The sequence below is a fragment of the Quercus lobata genome, chromosome 10 (genome assembly GCF_001633185.2).
Source record: "Quercus lobata isolate SW786 chromosome 10, ValleyOak3.0 Primary Assembly, whole genome shotgun sequence".
Taxonomy (NCBI): Eukaryota; Viridiplantae; Streptophyta; class Magnoliopsida; order Fagales; family Fagaceae; genus Quercus; species Quercus lobata.
The window spans coordinates 54,505,355-54,530,270 of NC_044913.1; the positions used below are offsets into that span (position 1 = coordinate 54,505,355).

The 24,916-nt window shown below is 33.9% G+C and overlaps 3 protein-coding genes and 1 long non-coding RNA gene across 5 annotated transcripts; 3 read left to right on the forward strand and 1 right to left on the reverse strand.

Moving 5' to 3' along the window:
- The first annotated feature begins 2,303 nt into the window (after positions 1–2,303).
- On the forward strand, positions 2,304–6,333 carry LOC115962674. The gene is made up of 4 exons (XM_031081561.1): positions 2,304–2,472; positions 3,837–4,131; positions 5,019–5,261; positions 5,827–6,333. Exons 2-4 carry the CDS (start codon positions 3,889–3,891, stop codon positions 6,088–6,090), a joined length of 750 nt encoding a protein of 249 aa, XP_030937421.1. The 5' UTR covers positions 2,304–2,472; positions 3,837–3,888; the 3' UTR covers positions 6,091–6,333.
- Positions 6,334–12,472: 6,139 nt separating this feature from the next.
- Positions 12,473–15,923, reverse strand: LOC115963080 (signal recognition particle 14 kDa protein-like). Its single transcript, XM_031081968.1, has 4 exons — positions 15,767–15,923; positions 14,956–15,049; positions 14,749–14,858; positions 12,473–12,751 (listed from the first exon to the last, which is right to left on the reverse strand). Exons 1-4 carry the CDS (start codon positions 15,767–15,769, stop codon positions 12,596–12,598), a joined length of 363 nt encoding a protein of 120 aa, XP_030937828.1. The 5' UTR covers positions 15,770–15,923; the 3' UTR covers positions 12,473–12,595.
- A 2,789-nt stretch (positions 15,924–18,712) lies between these two features.
- LOC115965676 lies at positions 18,713–20,794 on the forward strand. Of its 2 annotated transcripts, none has more exons than XR_004086137.1 (4): positions 18,713–19,016; positions 19,254–19,354; positions 19,653–19,754; positions 20,435–20,794. It is a non-coding gene; the product is annotated as an uncharacterized LOC115965676 (long non-coding RNA). The 2 variants fall into 2 exon arrangements; XR_004086136.1 differs by having other exon boundaries at positions 19,658–19,754.
- Positions 20,795–23,616: 2,822 nt separating this feature from the next.
- Positions 23,617–24,320, forward strand: LOC115966055 (rapid alkalinization factor-like). Its single transcript, XM_031085392.1, has one exon. It carries the CDS (start codon positions 23,796–23,798, stop codon positions 24,150–24,152), a length of 357 nt encoding a protein of 118 aa, XP_030941252.1. The 5' UTR covers positions 23,617–23,795; the 3' UTR covers positions 24,153–24,320.
- Positions 24,321–24,916: the final 596 nt, after the last annotated feature.

The following is a 24,916-nucleotide window of genomic DNA, read 5'->3' on the forward strand; positions in this document are numbered from 1 at the left end:
AAAATAAATAATTTAATGCTAAAATTTTAGAAATTCAGAACTGGAAAAGCCAACAAAAACAAACACTTTTTTTTGTTTCAAAAAGTTTAACTATGAGTTTTATTTTCTAACAAACAAAATACACAATACTCAAATTTCAATTCATTTCCCTTTTCCTCCATTTTCAAGAGCACCCAAACAGAAATTAAAGCCACAAAATTTTTCTCAGAATCTCACAGCTGTAACCTAAAAAAAGCACAAGAAATCAAACGCCGCTGAGTCGTGGGTCGTTGCTGACAACATCCAAAGGTCCACGACGCTCATGACTCGGCGGCGATCGAGATTGAACTCGAGCCCTCAAGCTCGATCAAGCCTCGAGCCACTTCGTCGCCGATGAAGCACAACGGCAACTCTTCCCCTCTGATTTCAGAGAACTATCCCGACGACGTCGAGGATCTCGCTTTGCTTGTTCTTCATTCCCCAGGAGCTCGCTTTTTTTTTTTTTTTTTTGGTTGTGTGCGTTTTGGGGGATTTGGTTTGTGTTTCTGTGAAATTTCTGTTTTTTTTTTTTTTTTTTCTTCCTCTACTAAATTTGGCAATGTTTAGTATTTATTAATACTGATATGAACGCTTTGTTTTCAAATATTCAGAAAACAGTTCAATTTTGACTGATTTTTACTCCTTTTTTTTTTTTTAAGTTTTTAGGTATATAATTTATTTTGTTTTATTTTTTTAATTTTATTTATTCTTCTCAAAAAAATAATTACTAACATATTCAAAGATTTGGACATCAAGTTCAAAACTTTATAAAACTAATAAATTAATCATACACCAATGTTACAAGTTCATTTTCAAATAGGGGTAAATTTGTCTATTTTAATCATTTCCTCCCCTCTCCGTCCTAATTTTTAAAACATCCAAACAAGGGGAAGGACTAATTACTCCATTCCCCCTTACTAATTTTAAAAACATCCAAACAAAGTGGAGGGGAATCATTCCCCTCTACTCTCCTCTCCACTACTCTCCTCCCCTCTACTCTCCTTCCTCTCTAAACTTCCAAACAGGCCATAAGGCATTGTCACTTCGGTCTACCATTTTCTTCCATAAATAGGTACTTCAAGAGACATTGTAACATATAGATTGAAACCAAAAAAAAAAAAAAAAAAAAAAACACTGAAAGATAAATAACAAAGACATATATATATATATATATATATATATATATATATATATATTCAGTGTTATAAATAATATGAGAAATGCTAACGAGTGCCCTTAGGGCACTGGTTAATAATCCATTTAAAGAAAGTTTTTATGGAAAATGAAAAAAAAAAGTAATTAATATTTTGACAGTTTTTTTCATTTCCCATAAAAGTAGTATTAAAACTTTCCTAAAATGGATTATTAATGAGTGCCCTAAGGGCACTCATTAGCATGACCCAAATAATATAACATGGTGAATAACCACTAAAAAGGAAATAATTCATATATAATCTTAACGTCAATTTTTTTTTTTCTCGTCTTTATATATCTTTTAGGGTAGATTTCATTCTTCTACTTGGACTAATACCAAGTAGGTCTACGGAATTTCAAAACTGACCTATTTGATCCCTAAGAGAGAAAAGAAAACTAACTAATGGACCTAATAGTATTTATTGTTTATGGACTAAGTTGGGTTTAAGGACCAAATCTATTAATTTTAAAATATTTGAAACCCAGTTGGCATTAACCCAAACCTCACAACAAGCTAATGAATTCCAATTAACTCAACTGATAAAGTCACTGATAGTTGAATAAGAGATTTAGTATTCAATTTCTACCTACACTAAAAATCGATTAAAGTCTTGGTCTGATGATAAAAAACTATCATCAAAAGCGGATATCCTAAATTAAAACTCTCCTCCTCAAAAAAAGAAAAAAAAGAAAAAGAGCTAATGAAAGTTACCATTTATTTTATTTTATTTTATAACATAAATAAATAAATGATATGATTTATTGAGCTATTTGAGCTTATGAGCTTATATCAAAGAACTAGAGCTTTCTAGAACCCCATATTAAGGGTCCGTTTGGATTGAGCTTATTGTTGCTGAAACTGAAAACTGAAAACACTGTAGTAAAATAATTTTTAAATGTGTGAATAGTGTCGTGGGACTCATGAATAGTATGTGAACAGTACGTGAACAGTGTGTAAATAGTATTTTTTGTCTCCTGTACAGTGCTTTTACTGTTCACGTGCAGAGAAAAAAAAAAAAAAAAAAAAAAAGAGGCAGGAAAACGTAGAGCTGAAACGCAAGTTTCAGCTCTATCCAAACGGTCACTAAAAGGACAGCGAAAGCCCAAACCCAAACCCAATAGTAAAAAACAGGTCAGGCGATGCCGGCCTGTTCATCTACCTAATTCCCCGTCTTTCTTTCCTCTCGTTATCTCCTCTTCTTCGTCCTTCTCCCTCTGCACCTCACTGTCTTCGGCAAATCCAACGTCCCAGAACATACGGTCAGTTCACGCTTCTCTCTCTCTCTCTCTCTCTCTCTCTCTCTCTCTCTCTCACGCATACTTTACATATATTTTTACTTATCTGTGTGTGCGCCCTTATATGTACAATATCTAGGATATCATATGTAAGTTCACAAATTTCTTGGTTTTCAGTTTCAGTGTTCTTTTGGGTATTCGCTCAGTTTTGGGTCTTTTGGAAACCAATTCCCTTGTGAACCAAAAATATAACAGAACCCTGTATTTAGTTTAGCCAATATTATTGATCTATTTGTTCATCAAAGTAGCTTATCACTCTCAATCTCGGTCTCTCAGTCGGGTTAGGTTGGGATTTTAGGGGGTGGGTTTCTCTTTTTTTTAGATTTTACTGGGATGGTGTTACCGTGTAAGGGGTTTCGTTTTGGTTTGTTTTTTTGTTTTTTGCTTTTTTTTGTTTTTTGTTTTTTATAAATTTCTGGACTTTTTTGGGCAAAATGATGTAGTTATGGCAACAGTGGAGTGGATGGCAAATGACTGAAATGAAATAAGGCAAACTTAGAGGACTGAAATGAAAAATAGTGGAACTTAGAAGGTGAGTTTTGAACATATGTAGGATATCATATGTTAACACAAAAGGGGTAAAATTCCTTCTTCTTTTTTTTTTTCTTCTTTGAATTAGTAATTTGCTAAGACTTTAGGACCCTTTTGGTTATAAAAAGAAAAGTGTAATTTTTTTTTTCAATTGTACTTCTTGTTATGTTTAATACCAGCTTTGTTTATTTATTTGGAAAAGGAAAAATGGGGTTGTTAGGAACAATATGCATTGATTCCAGATTGCTTTAACCTTTTAAGTTTTAACTACTTATGTATTGAGTTCACACTTCCAAATGCAGTTTCTGGGATTTTTGTGTTACTCTAGATTTGCCGGGTTAGTGGCCGACCCTAACTAGTTTGTTGAGGGTCCATAGCCGAACCCTAAATTTTGGAACTAAGGCTTGATTGTTGTTGTTCTGGTTTTGGTGGATTAGGTACGTTCTTTATTTATGTTGTTAACAGATTAATCAGCTATGTGATATGCTATCCAATGGTAATTGGTTCTACTAAGTAACAAGAGTGTTGACTGGTTCGAATTTGATCCTCTTTGTGCTTATGTCAACTATATTATATTTATACCATATTGAATTGGACCTAAAATTGTTATTATTATTGTGCTGGGGTCACATTGCCCTCTTCTGGGTTAATTTCTGTTCATTCTAGGACATTGCCAATTTGCCTTTGATGTCCAAAATGGCAGTTATCATTTTTTATTTATGTTGGTGGAGGAATTGTGTATGGAATGTGTTCTGGGTTTTTTTTTTTTTCATGACATTTGGAGCCTGGTGGTGTAGGTATTGAAGCTTAATGTGTAATTTACAAAGCATCTGAACGCTTTGAAGAAGTATGAGCATCACGCAGATTACTGCCTACCAGCCTAAAATATGTGTCAGACATATACCACATTCATATCACCTCCCTTCTAATCCATGTATTTTACCCACCCTTCCTAAGCGTGTCCCTAGGACTTCCTTGAGCACAAATGTAAATGCATCACGTCACCAACAATGTATGCCTGTCTCAAAGTACCAGCAAAGCATGCCTGTCTGCTTATTTGGTGGTAAAGGGAAAACGGGAGGTGAAAATGGGGTAAGAGTTCTTGTTATATTTAAATTCATTGTTGCTCATTACTGGACTATGTTAAGGTTAAATTTCCAAGTGGTTAGAAAAATCTATCCAAGTTGCTGATGAAGACTTTGATGTGCACTCAAATGGCTTTAATCCATTTCTCTAAATCACCTGCGAATTCTCTTTAAAACGCTGTGCTAAAGTAATTAGTTATGTCATTATGGTGCATTTCGTGTTGTGTCAATCAGTTATTTTTGTTTTGGGCTGATCTTTTGTTCTCCTTGGGATATCATTAGGAAGTCCTGTTTAAAATAGTTCTCATGCATAAAGAAATTTATTTTATTATTATTAATATCCAGTGAATATCAGTCAGAACTTTCACTCCTGGTATACATTAAACCATATTTTATTACTTTTATTCTTATTGGTGCAATAACTTCTGCTGTTTACACTTATCAAAAAAAAAAAAACTTCTGCTGTTGTCACTTGTCCAAACCTTATTTTTTTAATAAAAAATTCCCTATTTTATTTGTCCCTTTAACATTTCTTTGAGAGGGCTTCTCCTCGCATTTAAGATGAAGCTTCAATTATTAATATATTGTCTTTCTACTTATAAAAAATTAATTGATATTACTTACTGTATATTTCATTATATTGTTTTCATTGTTATATTATTTTTCCAAAGCAAAGTTCAAGAAAATATTTTGCTACCAGAATTGGTGAAGGGCATTTGTCAGGGATGCATTATCATGCTCCGGTACTGTTAAGAGTCATTGGCCCTGTTATGCAATCAGAGTGAAGGAGGGAGGATGAGATGCTCACTGATATCTTCATTAGAGGATTGTATCTCATAATAATTTGATCCGGAAAACTGCATTCACTTGACCAAACTTCTCAAATGCCTGTAGGGTTCTCCATGGAATGCTTTTCAGAATATTTTGGGAAGGTTTAAGGGAAAGTCTGTGGAAGATGTGTTACGGCAGCAGATTGAGAAGAAAGAATTCTATGATGATGGTGGCAAAGGCAAAAAACCTCCATCAGGTGGTGGGGGCGGTAATAGTGGGGATGGTTCTGGTGAGGATGAAGGCCTTGGTGGAATCATTGATGAAACTGTGCAAGTGATTTTGGCAACTATGGGCTTTATTTTTATGGTATTAACCTCTCTCTCTCTCTCTCTCTCTCTGCGCACCCCCCCACCACCCCCCCCCCCCCCCCCCAAAAAAAAAAAAAATCCAATGTTAGAACTCAATAATATTGTTCACAGCTAGCATGATAACATTAGCTACAAAGTACTTATCAAAAAACAATTCTTGAAGAAAAATACTAGATAACCTAAAGAATTACAACTTGTCAAAAATTAATAAAAATTAACTAGAAAGCATAACTAAATAGTATGAGTTACTATTTTGTGCTTGGTATACTGCTTAAATGTTGGCCCAGAGTATGTGGAGGGTCAAATTTTAATGCAACCTATATTATTGCACGCATTGCTGCCTGAAAAATGAAGAGTATTACAATGTCCAAAATAAATCTGATTAATAACTAGATTAATCAGATTAATTATATTATTGTTGTTCTAGTGATGTTTTAATGTGTTAACGTTCCAAAAAAAAAAGTGATGTTTTAACGTGTTTTCAACTTTGAAGGGATCCAGTTTGTGCTAGTTGTATGCAAGTGCTATTGATTAACAATTTTAGCTCATTGGTTTCACTGCAGTATGTTTACATAATCAGTGGTGAGGAGATGGCTCGGCTAGCAAAGGACTACATCAAGTATTTATTTGGAGGAAGTCAGAGCGCTCGTTTAAAGCGTGCCATGTACAAGTGGGGAAGGTTCTACAAGAAGCTGACCGAGAAAAAGGTAGTTGATCCGTTTTGGTTGGAAAAGGCAATTATCAACACCCCAACTTGGTGGGATAGCCCGGAAAAGTACCGACGTCTCTATAAGTCTTATGTAGAATCAAATTCTGATAAGCAATAATGAGTTCAGTTGTATCATACTGCCTGGCCTACCTCCAGAATGTTGCATGTTCTGCAAATGTTGCAAGATGGTATCCGATTTTTTGGTAAATTTTTACGTAATCATCAGGGTTTTATGAATTAGACATGTTGAGAGCCTTTTTGGTATTTGTGGTCTGACTGTAAACATGCGAAAATTGTCTTTGATTATGAGGCACTGCAAGAAAGTGATAAAAAGTAGCAATAGTAAATATAGGCTTGTTTAGCCAAGAGAGGGATGGCATTGAAATGTTAATGCTAGCAAATCAAACGTGATGAGTACAGAGGGAACTTTTAGACCATAGAGGGCCATGGTTCCTTTGATTTGATTTTTTTTTTTTTTTTTTTAAAAAAAATTTACCTCTATATATATATATATATATGAAAGTTTGGACTCAAATATTTCATATTCACCGCCAAAATTGGAAATTAGCTATTATAAAATAAAATGTGGATCAAAGAATCTTTTATTAAAAAAAAAAAAAGTCACTTGATCCGTATGTGTTTTGCATCACAATTTCACTTCTTTTTTTTTTTCTTTTTTTTAGAGGGTTCAAAGTTAAAAGCTTGAGATAGGAGAGTAGAGGGTAAGAGGGGGAAGGAGACGAGAGTGGATGAGAATGTTACCCCTTCTACTTTACTTATCTTTTTTTTTTTTTTTTTTTTTTTTTTTTTGGACTGATCCCTTCTACTTGTTTGAATGTATCAAAAAAAAAAAAAAAAAAGAAGAAGAAGAAGATATATATACATATTCTTGTCTCTTTTGTTTGGATGTTTAAAAATTAGGGTAAATTTCATTAATATACCTTGAGGTTTAGCTTAATACCAACCAAGTCCAAAACATCTCAAAATGGGTCAATTTAGTCTCTAAAGACACTTTAATCCCTAAACTGTTAGCATTTGTTAGTAATTTTACTTTTTTTTTCTTTCTCAAACATAACAACTCTTTGCTCTCTCTCTACCTCTTTCGTACTTCTCTCCCTTTGAACTCTTTGCTCTTCTTTTCCTTCAGGCCTCTCTCTCTCCAACCTGACCCAATCTCCTCTCTCTGAATCACCATTTTCATTTATCTCTTTCTGCTCTCTGGCAACGGCAGTGGTGCATGGGTTTGGTGGTCTGGGTTGGTTGTGGATCGTGGTTATGGTAGTTGTTGGTTGCCGGTGATGGGTTTTTGTTTGTTGTGGGGTTTTTTGGTGGTGGCGGATTCCGATCTGTGGTGGGTTTGTTGTGGGTTTGAGTTTTTTTATTTAGGTTTTGTGGTTAGTGGTTGTTTAAGGTGGTGGTGGTGGTGGGTCCAATTTGAGGTGGATTTGAAATGGAGGTGAATGTGTTTCGATCTAGGGTGGATTTGCAATGAGGTGCTTGTGGGTTACAAAGTGGTGATTGGAATATTTGGATTTAGGTTTTATTGATATGGGTTTGGTTGGGTTTTGTTGCCGGTGGTGGTCACTGGGTTTTATGGCTAGAGGTAGTTGCTGGGTTAAGTGGCCGGTGATGGTGGTGGTGGGTTCCAATATGAAATGGATTTGCAGCGAGGGTGGTTTTGGGTTTTGATGTGGTGGTGAGTTTTTTATGTGTTGAAGGATTTGGATATTATTGGGATAGATTTGGTTGGGTTTTGGTATGGGTAGTAAAATTGTGTTGTGGCTGTTGCTGTAATTAATTTGAGTGGTTGTGGCTAATCTCTGGAGAGAGAGAGAAAGAGAGAGAGAGAGAGAGAGAGGGACAGAGAGAAAATGGAGAAACTAACGGAGGTTAACATTGTTTAGTGGTGTTTAGGGACTAAATAGCCTTTGCGGACCAAATTGGTCAATTTTGGAATGTCTTAGACCTAGTTGTATTTACCCAAACCTCATGGTATGTAAGTGGAATTTACCCTAAAAATTAAGTAGGGGGAGGGAGAAGGGAGAGAAGTAGTTGTATAAATTGATAATTATAACTTTTTGTAAGGGGGTGGGCTGTGCTAGTGGTGTTGGGCTGCCTCCCGTTGCACTAAGCCCAAGTTTTCTGGATAAGAGAGTTGGGACAGGTCTAACTTCAGCTCAAGTTGGTCCGGCTTTTGCGCAAACTAGGCCAAATCTGCCAGGGATGTGTTTACGGCAGACGAAACTGTTTTAGACAAATCGTGGCAGGCAGACATAATAATAATAAAACAGAGTGCTCTGATTATTTAATGGAAAATGGCCAAGTAATCTCTACTTATAAAAAAACATAATTACAGTCATAACAATGTCATTTACAAAGAAAGTAAAGGAGAAAGAAGGTAGCATGAATTAATTAAGAATGAGCATAAAGTCAAGTTTAAGTTTGATCCGCAGAAGCAAAACCAAAGAGGAGAGAATGCCTCCTCTCAATGCAAATAATCTCCCAGGAAAGATCCTGTCGTGTGGATTAATGGCTTTGAGGGAATCAGACCTGAATGGTTACTGCCCAAAAAAGAATCCTTGTTATATTTTGGAAGGGAGCAGGATTTAAAGGGGGAGAGAGAGAAATCGACCTACTGGTGCATGCCCATTATATTATCTCTCTTTTTTCTTCTGTTTGCTCTCTTATCTTTTTTTCTTTCTCTTGTTTTCCTTTTATTCTTTTCCTTTACTCTGTAATACTCTCTGTTTTTCAACCTCTTTCTCAGGGCACGGCAAGGGTCCTTTTATACTGCCTGCCGTGACCAGATTCTACCACTTTACCCCTTAACCGCCTTTATCTGGTCTGGACGTACTTGCCGACCACCAAAGGGTTCGTCTGTGTGCCACTCACCCTTGCCAGACAAAGGCAGGTTTGTTTCGTTCGTTAGTCCACCGTAACACTTTTTCCTGCCACGACATAAATGCATCCACCGTAACACTTTTTCCTGCCACGACATAAGTGCTTTCTTTCTTTTTCTCTCAAGGCATACACCTAACGGTTCCCCCCTTAACCTTGCCTCTTTTGAGTGGTCTGTCATCCTAGCAGGACGTACCTCCCAAAAAGGGCTTAGGCAGGAGCCGCAGAATAAGTTTTTTCCCCTCTCCCCACCACCAAACCATACCCCCCTTACCTCTTACTTCTGACCCATGACCCCACCACGTCTCATATTGGCTGGGTATAAGCTGGTGGTGCCTAGGCTTGCGCATGTTTTCCTTTCATATATGTCTAAGAATCTACCTGCTGCTCATGTGTTTGCCGCGGTCTGGAGCTTTGTTTGCACAGTCCGCCTTACCTCTTCGTTCTTTTACATGGGCCGTTCTTTGTTTTCCCACTCCACTCACGAGCTGGGCTTTATTTGATGATGGGTCTTACATTTCTTTGGCCCACTCCTTTTATTTCTTGTAATGTTGTTCTGTTATTCCTGCTGTAACAACTTGATCCTGCTGTAATAACTTAATCCTGCTGGAATAACTTAATCTTGCTGGGCCTCTTTTGGGCCAGCCGTTTATTCCTTCTCTCAGTGGCTTGGCATGACCACTGGTTTGCTTTTACTCATGGGTTCCTATGTCCCTTTGAGCTTTCCTTTGGGCATCCTTGGCCCATTTGCTTTCCTCGGGCTTCCTCGGCCCTTTCGCTAATTCCACACTCCCATGGGCTTTTTACAAACTTCATTGGGCTTCCCTGGTCCAATAACCTTATTCTCATCCTTGGGGTTTATGAGCTTGCCATAAACCCCTTACTTTCTTAGTTTGCATTACCTTGAGTCTACGGCGGCCCTTTTTCGCTTTTTTACCTCATACACTGCCCATGGGATGCTACTTCTTTCTTTCCGGGTTTCTTTGGGCCCACTTGCTTCTTCAAGACTCATTTGTTTATTTCTTGGGCTTGTGATCCATTATTCCTGCCGCTTGGGCCTAATGGTTTTGCTATCTACTTTGTCAATTCTTTGTTGCCCTTGTTATTGGGCTTTCTTTCTTTCTGCCTGGACTCTCACAAATGGCCCTCAACACTTTTATTTACTAAATTTAAAGAAATAGATAAACAGTGACATCTTAAGGGTAAAGTTGATCTTTTAAATGTTTTTAATATAAGTGGGACTCTTCCAAAGATACCCCTTCCTCTTGGAAAACATATGTTGTAAGACTGGCAGGCTCTGCTTAAATGATTGTTGGGTGCTTTTTATTTTGTTATGTGAGTTTTTTTTGGGCAAAACTAAATGCTTTTTTAGTAAGAAGAATATTAGACATATAATGATAATATATATAAGTTCAATTTCGTGGTTCACACTATTTCTTTTATAGAATGGTTGTAGTTTAACTTATACTTCCAATTTTCTTATGTAATCAATTTAAGATACAAACATTTTTAGTCATAAATATTGTCGAAACCAAGTTTTGCAACAAAACAAAAAATAAAATTTTAATAGATTTTTTGATTGTGCACATTAAGAAAAATTGCAGTAACATTTAGTATAACATTTAGTATAGAATGAATCATGGATGATTTTCTCCATTTAAAAGAACATCGAGCTCCATATTGATAGATCATAATGGATTAAGTAAAAACTGCATTAAGAAACTTTCATAAATGATTGATCTCATGCAGAACAAAAATCAAGCCTATTGTCGTTGATCATTAAAGCCAAAAAAAACCATCACAAAAAGTAAATTTGCCACTCAGCCATTATAGCAAACCCAAAAATCTATAGAAGAAAGTGAGGGTTTAAAATTTTAAATAGTGACATCCTAGGGTCACTGCATGAGGTCATGGGCTGGAATGTTTAAGCAATTGGGACAAAAATAATACTAAGATGGTGCCACTGTGCCACATAGCACAATGGACTCTTCTCCTTTTTTTTTTTTTTTTTTTTTTTTTTTTTTTTTTTTTTTTTTTTTCTTTTTTAAGGAAAAATAGACTCTCTTAATTTACCTGTGCAATGGATAGAAATATGGAGGACAGTGCACATGGACTATGATAATGGACTTTTAATTCAACAATTGATTATTCTTAGCAATTATTGACTTGCCCATTAATTAATTGGATTTCCAAATAAATTAATCACAGCATATTAGAATAAAAACTCAAAAAATAAAATAAAAAAAATTTGACAAAATGAAGGGCTAACTTGACAAAAATTGACAAAATCGTGGAGCAACATACTAAGAGTCCGTTTGGATACTGCTTATTTTGCTGAAAATTGAAAATACTGTAGCAAAATAATTTTTAAATATGTGAATAATATCGTAGAACCCATTTTTAATGAAAGTTTTGTTGAAAAAAGAGGTTTGTAGGTCCCGTAAATAGTGCACGGATCCATTGGAAAGCATTAAAATGCGCTTCTCAATGAAAAAAAGCGTGAAATGCTGGACGTGGACTACACTGTAGTCATGGGTCCCACCTATGAAAACACCAAACACCAAAACGTAGGAATAGAAATGCTATCCAAACGGATATTAAGGGTGTGTTTAAATACCGCTTATTTTGCTGAAAACTGAAAACACTGTAACAAAATAATTTTTAAATGTATGAATAATGCCGTAAGACCTATTTTTAATTGTTGAAAAAAGAAGTTTGTAAACACTGTAACAAAATAATTTTTAAATATGTGAATAATATCGTAGAACCCATTTTTAATGAAAGTTTTGTTAAAAAAGAGGTTTGTAGATCCCGTAAATAGTGCACGGATCCATTGGAAAGCATTAAAATGCGCTTCTCAATGAAAAAAAGTGTGAAACACTGGACGTGGACTACACTATAATCATGGGTCCCACCTATGAAAACGCCAAACACCAAAACGTAGAAATAGAAATGCTATCCAAACGGATATTAAGGGTGTGTTTAAATACCGCTTATTTTGCTAAAAACTGAAAACACTGTAACAAAATAATTTTTAAATGTATGAATAGTGCCGTAGAACTTATTTTTAATTATTGAAAAAAGAAGTTTGTAAGTCCTGTAAACAATATACAAGACCCACTAAAAAAGCCACCACAGCCACAAAAACGCACTTCTCAAAAAAAAAAAAAAAAATAAAGCCCCAGACACCCATCGGTATCCAAACGGGTACTAAGGCATAACTTCTTAAAGAGAAGTAGAGACATCCAGACATTCTTTTAAATTATATACCTTGCTGTAAACAAACAAACAATCAACTATGTTGTACACCAATCATATTTTTACCCATCAATCTTATTTCTTTCACAATTCATTCTACCTTGCAAGCAACAGCGCTAAAAGCAAAATGTGTCCAAAAGCGTTTCTACATTAAACAATTTAAACTCTCTCAAAAAATTTCAACCAGATCTTCGAAATCGAAAAATCCATCTCAAAATCTCGCTCTCTACCCTGTACATACAGAGGAAGAATGTACCATTTGAGATAGATCTCATCAACAATTTCTACCCAATCATAAGAATGTCATCAATTAAAAGGGAAGGAAGCATCCAAAACAAGGGCAATTAACAAAATCCCATATACTTCAATGCCTGCATTATGTCAAAGTTGAAATATTTGATTTTTTTTTTCTTTCTTTTTTTTCCTTTCCAAAAAAAGAGGAGCCTACACAATAAAAAGGGACTTATTTACACCCTCTTGGGCTTCTTCACACCCCCTTCCTTCTTATCACCCTCTGCACCTTTTTTCTTATCCTTTCTCTCCCTCTTCTTTAAAGCTGTCATGTGGGCCTTAAGGATAGTTGCATAAGAAGCTTGGAAGCGCTGATGATCCTTTGCTCCAACCTTTTCCAATGAAAACCAATTAATATCGTTAGCCATGCACGGAAAGAAAGACATTTTCCACCACAAAGAAAGAAAATAAATCGACATTAACCTCAACAAACATAAAGTTATATTACTCAAAAGGTTTCAGGATTGTTGGATCTTCAAATAAAAGCTGTTTAGAACATGGATTTTTTTTTTAATGTCTCTGAAAGATAAATAAATAAATAAGTAAAACCTAGGCACTAGGCAGTCACATCTCAGTTTCCAAAGCAATTATACTTGATAAGGAGAAAAAGGAGATGAGCACACCCTTAAAAAGGGCATGGCAGCATTCTCAGATATACGTACACTTCATTAACCTATAATATCTATATATATAACTGCAACATTTCTTTTTGCTGATGCATTCATTAGTGCAATCCAGAGTCATGGCTACATCAACAAGGCAATTATAGTACCTTGTAGGTCCTCAATTCCGAGCTGATTACATTTAATCAAGCAAAAGAGGAAAAGTACCTTTTTTTGGATAAGTTTAAAGAGCCAAAAGACTTTTTGGGATGACATCTTCATGTTGTCAAAATATCTAACCCAGAAAGAAAATGGCATCAAGATGGTTACCATATCTGCTACAACAGGATACCATTCACACCTACATATTTAATACTATAGTTTAAATTTTAGGACATTGGATATTATGTGCCTAAGCTGCTTTGCAAAAGTTAACAAGGCCAGAGTTAATTTTGGCAAGCCAATTGTTGATAGTCTAGATATGCTGAAGCTCAAACTTGGCATGGTGTCCCACTCTACATGTGGGCACACAATATGAGAATAACATTGGTACAAATAAATCTTACCTTTCTTTTTTCCCTTCTTAATAAACTAGTTTTGGTCCCAAGGGGAAGGATAAGGGGAACGGGAGGCATATAAGAGACCTACACATAATGAGTTATGATCCATAATTGATTGTGCTACCCCTTGGGATGATGTCTGAATTCTAGCTAATTTTGATTTTAATCTAATCATGTACCCAATCAAAGCTTTTTTCAATTATAAACTAAAGGATGGACCCCAATGGACTCTCAAAGCTTTAAGTAGAAAAACCATCTAGTCCAACAAAATATTTGGCCACGGCATGGGTTTAAGGTCCAATAAAGTCAGACTTAGTTGTAGACCACATAAAATGACAGTTCCGTTTTCCCCATATTGATGGATGATACAAAAAGGAAACAGAAAGGACAAATGGAGTGGTGGCACAATAACAAAAATCATGTTAGTGAGCTTTATAGCCTCCTACATATTTAGTTATTTCATTCATTAGTTAAACCAAGCCATCTCAAGTCTCAACTATCCCTTACTTCCTAGTTGTGATTTGTATGGTTCTCTTGTCTGAAGAACTATTGTCTTGCTTAAGTAGTAGGACTTCATATGGTGTGTAAAAAGAGGTGACCACAGTTCCTGTATCACATCCAAAGATTCATTGCCCAAGACTCATGTATGTTCCTCTCATCAATCAACCAATTAAAAGATCAAGAAGTACATGTTCTATCTAACTAATTCTTATGACTCTCCATCTAACATCTTGAACCATCTCCCAAAAATTTCTAATTTTCAGATCAAGGGAGAAAAATTACCACTGAAGTTGCCCTCAATGGATGTACTCCACCATAATACTACTTTTTCCAGAAAAACTAATGTTTCAAAGAATAGAATCCACAAATAAAAAGGCCCTACCAACCTAAGGCACCAACAATTTCAAATGCCAGTGTAACAAACATATAAGATTGTATTATCGAATGACATGAAACAATAAATGAGACATATTCGTCATTCAGATCTCAGATCTAAACTTACATTCAATTCCAACAACAGAACTATGTGAATGCCTCGACCAAAAAAAAATCCACAATACTAAAAGTCAAGCACCCAATTCAAAGCTTCTTAACTATATAACTTCAATAACTAAGCTAAAGAACGGAAGGGGATGCAATGAGTATAAGGGACCAAAAGAAACATACGGAAGTAGAAATCGTCTTTTTCCCATCAGTAGCACGGATAAGGCATCTGTACTCAATCACTTCACCAGCAGTTGTCATTTTATTCCTCTTCACCTTAGACTTTAAAGATGCTAAAACATTGCAAGAATGAAAAGCACTGATCAGAATACTAAACATAACACCACAAAATCGTTTAAGAGAAAACAATGGAATGCAGATTATACATACATCGTTTAAGAGTAACCCAAACAGAACCCTTCTCGGTGCTGTGCTCAAACATGCTGGTGAGTTCATTAAGAAACGGGTCTGGTTGTAAAAGAACCTGAAAATTTCAGGGCAAAAAAAGCCAAACAAACTTAGTTTTAGAATAGAACCTAGTAAAAAAAAAGGGGAATCAAATCATGTACGCAATCAATCACAAATAGCAGCACACATACAATAAAGAAATTATATCTTCAACGCATAATAAATAGAATTTTTTTATAGATACAATAGCATTCGAAACCTAAGGAAATCACTCCATGATGATTTCTCCTTATTATCAGGCCAAGACACCAATAGGGTTTTTCTTTTTCTTTTTTCAATAAGCGGAATTCGAACCCACATTCTTTATTTGATGAAATTAAACTATGACATTAGAAACCACTTGTAATGCATAGAACAATTTTATTTACAATGAATCATAAATCCATAACAACAACTATTTTCCAACTTGGTCAATGTGGAATTCGAAAACCATAAAATATATATGCAAATCTGAAAAGCAGTGTATGTCTATACACCAATGCATACATTCATTCACTTTGTGCATTATATAAATTGAACCACAAAAACTTAAAAGCACTACTCGGATTTGATTTTCGGCAACGAAACCTATACATACACACAGAATATATCTATACACAAAACCAAACAACAGGATCGCCCAAAAATCTTTGAATAAAGAAAATTCAACTATGAAAACAAGAAGCTCCGTACACTGCAATTCAATATATATACACAAATTGAGAGGGAGAAAGTGAGAGAGAAGAGAATTTACCATGATGATGACTGTGAATGAGATCTAATCGCCGATGTAGAAACCCTAACAGTCTCTCTCTCTCGCTCTTTCTTTCTTTGTTTCTTTCTCTCTTTTTGGACTTATAAGAGTAGCGTACAAGTTTTCTGCGATTCTTTAAAAACTGAATCCCTCACACTTATATATAACGCTCAAGTGGTGTGCTTAATACGTACGTAATTACGAATAATTGGGCCAGAAGTCTTTTGGGTCTTCCACCACTTTGTTACTCTCTAACAATATTTAAATATTTTTGTCAAAAATTTTTTAAAAAAAAATTATATTTTTTAAAATAATATTTAAAATTAATCATAACAAAAAAATAAGAAGGGTTGATAAAGTAATATGAAGAAACTCAAAATCTTTCTCAAAAAAAAAAAAAAAAAACCAAAAAAATATTTAATTGATGTCTTTAGTAAAAAGCAAACATCATTGAGTGAACTATTTTTATATATATATATATATATATATATATATAAATCTTAGTATATCTATATAAATTAAATCAAAGAGTATGATTGAGTTTTGTGGATTTAATAGTGTTTGAATTGTTTAAGTTTTAAAAATATATATATGTTAATCAACATTTTTTAATGATATAAAATATGTTATGGTTTGATGTGTTATAAGTTTCGATTTATAAGATGACATTTGGCACCGGTCAATAATTTCAAATTTTTTTTTTTATTGGGATAGTTAAAAATTTTGGTATTTATAATAATTGATGAAGAGAATAAGGACACATCATCTCGGTTTAGAAATGAGGTCAAGTTTGATGGCATGGTAAGTCAACCTAGTTTTGTGGGCCTTGTGGCAACTTAGCCATGGCGCGAAAAGGCTGCCTAAACAACTAACCAAGTCAACTCTATCTGTTCCATCCAAAAAATAAAGTCAACTCTATCATTATATGGAAGTGCATTCATGCCCATTTACTCTAACTGAAGTTATGATATCAATTATAATATAGGATAACCCCCAAATTAGAGATGCAAATTACATAAGATAACTTAGCTGATATCTCAGAGAGGTTGGTTTCTTGAATCGCATACATAAAAAGGGATGATCGTTAGAATATGCACGAGAAACAATTACCCTAAAAAGTATATCTCCTAGCTATCCTCTAAAAGGCTAGAGTACTAACTCAGGTGTATCGAAAATTTTCCTATAGATCAAATCCTAGTGAATCTGTCATTTGTGTTGTCTTCTTCTCCTTTTTTCTAGGTCGAGTTAGAAATTTTTTTTATAGAGCCGAGTTAGACCATTAATTAGACTGAATAGTCAATAATTTAAATTATTGAGGGTTGATAATTATGATGTTTTTGGATATACTTGTCATTTTTTTTTTGAAATGGATATTCTTGTCATTTAAATTTGTATATTATCATAGAAAAACCTTATTTTTGATAACTTCATAGAAAGACCTTATATATAAAAATATAGATTTCAATTGTTTAATGCGCTGGTGAAGAAAGCAAAGCTAATTCAGTCAAAGAGCGAAAAATAAAATAAAATAAAATAAAAGAAAGACCTACAATATCATTAGTATTAATAAAAAAAATTGAATTAAGGATAAAGTGGAGGAAAATAATTCTCTTGAATATCTATAGTCAACCCCAAAATTTTAGGATTAAGGCTTGATCATTGTTATTACCAATTTTAATTGCTTAAATTTTATACATATTATTTTAGTAATAAAATAATTAATTATTTGAATATTATAGATAATATTTGTATTTGTGAAAATTAAATATTTTTATTCTAAAAATAAATATATGTAAGTAGTTTTTATTTATTTATTATTCAGCAAGTAGTTTTAAGAAAGTAGAGTGAAAAGTTGGATTTAAATAATTAGTAATCTATATGCGATAAGTGACATTTTATATCTAAAAGATTGGAGTTAAACTTCTCACTTAAAAAAAAAAAAAAAAAAAAATTGCAATTCTCAGTAATTTTTGTCAGACAAATAATCAAAATTTTATAAATTTTTATGAGTTTAACAATTCTTATCCCACATTCCTATGTAGTGAACATACTCGTGAAAAAGTAGAAAGTTTTCCTACGTTTGGATGTCTCCTCCCCTCTCCTCTCCCTCTCCCTCTCCCTCTCCCTCCGTTCCAAACATACCAATTATTGTGCTTTAGATCTAACAGTTTCACTTTTCTGGCATGAAGAACAATTTCAATTTTCTGAAAATCCACTATTCTGTATATTCATGAATATTTTGTCTTACTTCCCAAAGTGGTGTCATTGCAACAAAAACTAATAGGTTACATGTAAATTAAGACTGCATGTCATTGCATGATCACGCATGTTGGAAGCACCTAGACTATTTCTGCCAGTGATATTTATTTTACATTCTTTCCACTTTTCCAAACTTTCTGATGAATTAACATCAAATGGGGCATATAGGCAGCAAGTCATACATGTGGAGAAAATAAAAGGAATAAGTAGATGTGCTCAAAAATTGCAAAACCTAGTGGGCTTTTCCATTAAAAGATTTCATCTAATAGTTGCAACTAGAGTTTCGTGCATGTCCATCTCTCTATGTTTTATTGCTTTCCCTCTCTTTTTTTTTTTTTTGTATATTTTTATTATTATTATTATTTTTTTCTTGCATTGAATAGATTCTTAGTGTATCTGTTAAATTACCGATTGTCCCAAAAGCTTAAGTTGTTAGGAAATAGTGAATTTAATCACTTAACCATGAGTCTAACACTCCCCCTCACTTGTGGGCATAAACTTCCACTTAATAAGTAGGGGCCCAACAAGTGGGAATTTAACATTTTAAATGGGAGGTAGAGTAAAGGTAGGGATCGAATTCAGGATCTGCTACTCTGATACCATGTTAAATTACCGATTGTCCCAAAAGTTTAAGCTGTTAGGAAATAGTGAATTTAATCACTTAACCATGAGTCTAACAGTATCTGTTAAGCATAATTTAAATATTTGCTAATGTAACTCATATATATGTGTGCTTCCTTTTCTTTTCTGTGTCTATGCTGTTTATGTCTGAAAATGTCAATGTTGTAAGGGTTGGATATGGGTTATTTTAGCAGGGGGAAAAGAGGCTGTTTCTTTGGCTATCCAGACGGCAGAGAGGTTCCGGACTGATCTCCTTAGACGAGGTGTTCTTTTAGTCCCTGTAATCTGGGGTCAAGGTACGGCACCACAAGTTGAGAAGAAAGGTTTTGGTGTCCCTCGAAAGGCAGCCGATGCTCTTCCTTCTATTGGGGTAAGATGCAAAGGCTCATATATAAAATTTCAGGCTGCAAGCGTCCTTAAAATCCTTTATTCCTTAGTTCTCATATCATCTGTCATATGTATAGTTATGTTTATTTAATGTCTTACAAAAATAAATGTAAAGTGTAGGTTAGATAATGGGCTGTAGAACCATGCATATTTCAAGCTTGCTTTCACATATTAAATTTTTGTTCTGTTCTTGACATTATATCTAATGGCACTATGGTAGGAAGATTTCGAGAAACGGGCTCAGTCTAAAACTACAAGATCAAAGTTGAAAGCTGAAATTCGATTTAAGGCTGAGATTGTATCGCCTGCAGAATGGGAAAGGTCACCTGCCACTCTATCTTGTCTGCATGCTTGTTTTGCCATCATTTAATGTTCCAAATGATAACAATTCTGTGCATTACTTCATATAAGAGAAAAGAATGCTTCTCGATAATTTGTATGTTTATATTTAAGAAGTTTTTCTTTTTTTAGCTTTTCCTAGGAGGCCAGTGGACCTTCTTAAAATGTTGTATTGCATCTACCATTGATCATATAAGCTAAAAATAAGCATAACTTATGCATTTTTTTTTCCCATCTAATGATTTTAATATATATAGACTGATGAATTTTTCAAAACTAGTCTAGGTGGATAAGGGATCAGCAGAAGTCTGAAGGAGTTACTCCCGGTGAGGACGTCTACATTATACTGCGCCTAGATGGTCGGGTCCGAAGATCAGGGAAGGTAAGTACTTTGGGAGGAAAAATTTTGTTGCTTATCCCTGGATGGAACTTGACCCGATTTTAAGTGCCATCCGTTTTTGGCTATAAATAAATTTTCACAAATAAACTGCCCAAGGCTAGTTAATTATTCTAGACGCTTCTTTACAATAATTATGATGGAGAAAATTCCAATTAAGATACCCGTAAGTGAGGCTTATTTAGGTCGTGTTATAAATGCCTTAGCGAAACCTATTGATGGTCGAGGTGAAATTTACTTCATTTTCTATTAGCACGCTCAGTGGGTATCAACATGGAAATTGGGACTTAGTAAGTGTTGGAATAGCTAGAAACTTGTATGTTTTGGTAGCTGAGAGCCTGAGAGGCAGTAAAACATTGAAATTTTGAAATTCAACAAAACATCGTAAGCTAGGTTTTGAATTCCTTTTTTTTTTTTTTCTTTTGTGGCGGGGGGTGGTGGCCGGGGTGGTACCCAGCTTTAGCATTTGATTTTCTCAAACTGATGATTAAGTTCATGTTGCATGCACCTCTAATATCGATAAGTGGGACAGGCATTCCAGACTAATATGCCTTAGAAATTTTTTGAAATATAAGTATTCTTTGAAGATTTTCAAAGACCAGTATAAATTTAAGGATACCTTTTTCTCACGGTCTGATGTTCTCAGTTCTGAATTGTCTTTTCAGGGCATGCCTGACTGGCAACAAATATTGCAGGAGCTGCCACCATTGGAGGCAATACTAAGCAAGCTAGGAAGATAGGAAGAGTTTCTTGCATCATCCGAGTCTTACATAACAGAATTTTGAGCCAAGACACATGCCATTTTTTACTCTATAATTGTTATTATAATTTCCATCCCATCCTTGATGATACCACATGAGACCATTTCTATTGTATAATTTTCTACACCCAGGACCCTATAGTTGGTCCTTTGACACTGCTCAAAAATCTTTTACATTCTTTCATTTGTCCTAAACATTAATGTATTATAACTTTTCATAGCAATTTTTGAAAAAGGAGAAGTAGATATTGGTATTTGGAAGTGATATGTGGTCCATCTCTAGGGTTGATAAAAAAAAAAATTGCATACTTGAGTTATGGATCTTGTTGGTTCCATATATTTATTTTCCTTTAACATCATGTACCACACCGTCACGCTGTTCCTCTTCCCCATGTTTGGATTCTCAAAGAATTTCTTATTTTGGGATTGAATATTTTTGTTTTAAAATAATTTACTCCACAATATATTGATTAAAAAATATGATCTCCAAGTGTTGGTTTTCGAGCAAAGCTTGCTGCTTGTAACCTCTAGGTTCTTGGGGTGTGAATAATATGGATTAATCTCGTCAAACAGTCCTCCCCTGTAGACAAAATTATATTTTGTCACAAGCATACTAAGTTAGTTATATAACAAGCCGATGAATTGAATATCGTGTAATTCAATTTTATACTTCTTTGTTAGTGTTGGTTTCACCAACCTTCTGCATAGTATTTATTAACTTCTGCTGATTTTGTTACAAAAGATACTTTCTTCTTGACTTGAATATAAACTTATTCACCAAGAGTCTTGCAAATTGTAAAGTGCTGACAAGTTGCTGAGGTGTGCAATAAGTTAGGTACCAAAGTCAACAATCACGGCACAGCTAAGTAAAAAAAAAAAAAAAAGCTGAAATGCGCAACAGTGTAAACGTAAACATGAATAATACGTACCCAAACCAACACAGACGCAACTTTAAGCCCATGCTTCTAAATATATTGTCACATGCCTACCACTTCAATTTGCTCACCATTGACCAGTGTTATAAGACAAAATAATTCACAACTTATAAATCGTAATTGGTACATCATTTTTATGTATTGATACCACTTTTATTATATATCATAATTTATTACTCAAAAAAAAAAAATTATAAAATTTTCTATATCACTAGGATTATTGTTCATAAAAACTTAAAACAAACTTTTTTTTAATATCAAACTTGCACTCTCTTTCAATTTTATTGCATTTGCATGAATCAAATTTATGAACCATTTGTTTAGGCTTCAATTATTTGTTTAATAGCATTATAGAAAGACTTGAGAAATGGCATGATGCTTCCAGAAGCCGGTGCTGCATTCAAGGTTTTCAGATTCAACCTGTGATTGTGTGAACACGTTTAGATGACATATATATATATATATATATATATATATTACTGTGCTTTAACTTTAAGTGACTCTAAGTTTTTATAAAAACTTAAGGTTTTTATAGTACTCTTTGCAGCAGATTTTGAGTTATTGACTATTGAGCTTGAAACCAATTCAATTTAAGAGTATTCTATGAAGGGTCTGACTCGGTTTGGTGGTATTTTTCTGATTATAAATAAATAAAAACTCGGTTTGATGGTAAGGATTGCGTAATCAATAAAAATTGCACCTATTTTTTTAATTAATGCGAAAACCTTAAATGCATTGAATTAAAGCTAATAAATCTATTACATGTAATAGTCAATATCATTTTCTTGGTAGGTTTTGAAGAGGCCTGGCATTCAAAGATCCAGCTTTCTTTACATCAATCTTGACAAGTTTGAACTCTTAGAAGAATCATATAAAAATTGATTATGAGCTTTGTAGAAGAAATAAACACCCATGTCACCTTCATTTTTTTCCTTCAATTCTTTTTATTATTATATGTTGGTTAGTTATTATTAATTGGGTCATGTTAAATGATGCCCTTTGGACAATTATTAATAAACTATAATAGAAAAGTTTTGACACCGTTTTCATAAGAAATATAAAAAAGCTATCAACAACATTTATTATTTTATCATTCTCCCAATAAAATGTTTCTAAAAATAGCTAATAAACCAATGTCTTAAGGGTATTGGTTAACATTTTCCTTATTTTTAATATTAGAGTATTATTTTTTTTTAAAAAAAAAACCTAGGATAGCCATGCAGCTGAGGGTGGTTGAATGGTTCATAGCATACTTGCTAATCCTTGAGTAGTCAACTAATGCCTCTAGAGTCTTCTTATAAATTAAGCCACTATCATCCACTTAATTACAGAACTACCATTTCATTATTATTAATTAAGTAAACTTATGTGAGTGGGTGATATGAGAATCAAAAGGGGACCAGCTGAAAATTTCTTGAACTCTCAATTGATTCATTTATTTTGTAATTAAATAGACATATTCCATCTTACATTAAACCAGGAAATAATTATTTTGTACAATTGTGCTATCTTTCATTTAATATTGTATCATAATGGTTGATAATAATGCATTATAATTTTTCTTGCCAATATTGGCTAATTCTATTTAGACAATCATGCAATATTTTCAGAATAAAATTATGATTGAAAATAGCTATTTCTTTATTTATCCTTGTCTATTTCCTTGATAAATTTTCAAGAAGGTTCTTAATGACACTTGCATGAAAACCTAAGAATGATATTTATACCCCCCACCAAAAAAAAAAAAAAAAAAAAAAAAAAACACAGAGAAAAAAAATTATTATATACAAATATTATTCAATTCCAAATTATATAACTTATTAATAGAGAAACATTGGGATGGAACCCTAGATATATAACCACTACAAGGGTGAAATGTTCAAAACATCAAAAGTTCATTGACCTCAAAAGTATATAATTAGAATTAAATAGAAACAATAAAGAAATCAACTGTCTCATTTTTTGTATTCTAATTATTTTTTTTTTAGAAATATTTTAATCACTTTGTATTCGACCAATTGTAATATGTCATGTATTTAAGTAAAGTATAAAATAAAACACTCAAAATGGGACAAATAATTTTTATTCTTAAGAATCTAGAGTAAAAACATAAACATCATTATTAATCACACAAGCATGGCATTTTCGTAAATGTCCACAAATGCAATGCCATTCTTTGAGAACCAACTCTACTTAACAACAAATTGCCACCCGCTCTTGTCCCAAGTATCATGCTTATATAGGAGTGTTAACAAATCACAATAGAGAAAGATAGTCAGAATAGCCAAAAAAGAATAAAAACAAGAGCAACATCTAGCTACAACAACAACAATGGCTAACTCAACCTCTTTTATCATGGCCTTCTACATGTTACTGATCACAACCCTGATTATGATCTCCTCCACCAACGCAAGCTTGGACCACAGCTTGAGCTGGGTGCCAAGGAAAAACTCAAACCACTGCCAAGGTTCCATTGCTGAGTGCATGGCTGATGGCAATGAATTTGACATGGACTCTGAGATCAACAGGCGCATCTTGGCAACCACTCAGTACATAAGCTATGGAGCACTTCAAAGGAACACTGTGCCATGCTCTCAAAAAGGTGCCTCCTACTACAACTGCAAGGCTGGTGCTGAGGCTAACCCCTATAACCGTGGTTGCAGTGCCATCACTCGATGCCGTAGTTGAAGCTTTTGTTTGTTTGTTTTTGTTCTTTAATTTTCTGCAGGTTTGGTTTCTACTTATTTGTAATATAAGTTTGTAATAAAATGGAGGATTTAGTTAGAAGGGTTCTAGTTCCTCTCTGTTATTATAGGGTGTCATATTCATGTCTTATAAGTTTTACTTCTTAACAGAACTATATAGAACGATGATTATATATTACTGTTACTTTTATGTTCTTTCACTCTTTTCATTTAATAGTTTCATATATACTTTGATTAACTTAATTTTTAAAAAAAATTTGTTGTAATTTATTTGAAAATTTTTAACTTTGCCTGTTCTTTCAAAATCAGCTCTCAAGTTCCATTTGACTGCCAAGAAAGATGGAGAATCAAATAAACACAGGAAATCTTTCAGGAATCAACTGGTTTAAGATCCCAAGCCTTAATTTATTTGCCTACGACTTTCAGATAATAGGCTAATCCAAACTATATGTATGTACAAGAAGTAAGCAGGTGATACATCTTTTTACTAGATATTTTGATGATGGTCATGGATCCATGAGTTTTCCGAAGCAAGAAACTTGAGCTGAACAGCAAAATTTGCAGTATGTCGAAAATTTTGGTTATAAAGGTTCAAGATTTCTTATAAATTTGCCTCCAGAAAATAAGGAGAATTCAACGGGTTCAGGAATATCATAACTGTTTGCGTTTGCGTGTGCGTGTGTTTTTGTTTACTTTTTACAATTTGACTTCATTTAAATACGAAAAAGATAAACATGCATTATTTAA

Bases quoted from the DNA above. Each gene is read 5' to 3' on its own strand.
- LOC115962674 (XM_031081561.1), top strand. From the start codon at position 3,889: ATGAGCATCACGCAGATTACTGCCTACCAGCCTAAAATATGTGTCAGA. The intron at 4,132-5,018 runs GTAAGAGTTCTT...AAATGCCTGTAG, and splicing joins AAACGGGAGGTGAAAATGGG to GGTTCTCCATGGAATGCTTT. The intron at 5,262-5,826 runs GTATTAACCTCT...GTTTCACTGCAG, and splicing joins CTATGGGCTTTATTTTTATG to TATGTTTACATAATCAGTGG.
- LOC115966055 (XM_031085392.1), top strand. From the start codon at position 23,796: ATGGCTAACTCAACCTCTTTTATCATGGCCTTCTACATGTTACTGATC.
- LOC115963080 (XM_031081968.1), bottom strand. The intron at 14,859-14,955 runs GTATGTATAATC...GCAATGTTTTAG, and splicing joins TTGGGTTACTCTTAAACGAT to CATCTTTAAAGTCTAAGGTG. The intron at 12,752-14,748 runs GTATGTTTCTTT...TCATTGGAAAAG, and splicing joins AAAAGACGATTTCTACTTCC to GTTGGAGCAAAGGATCATCA.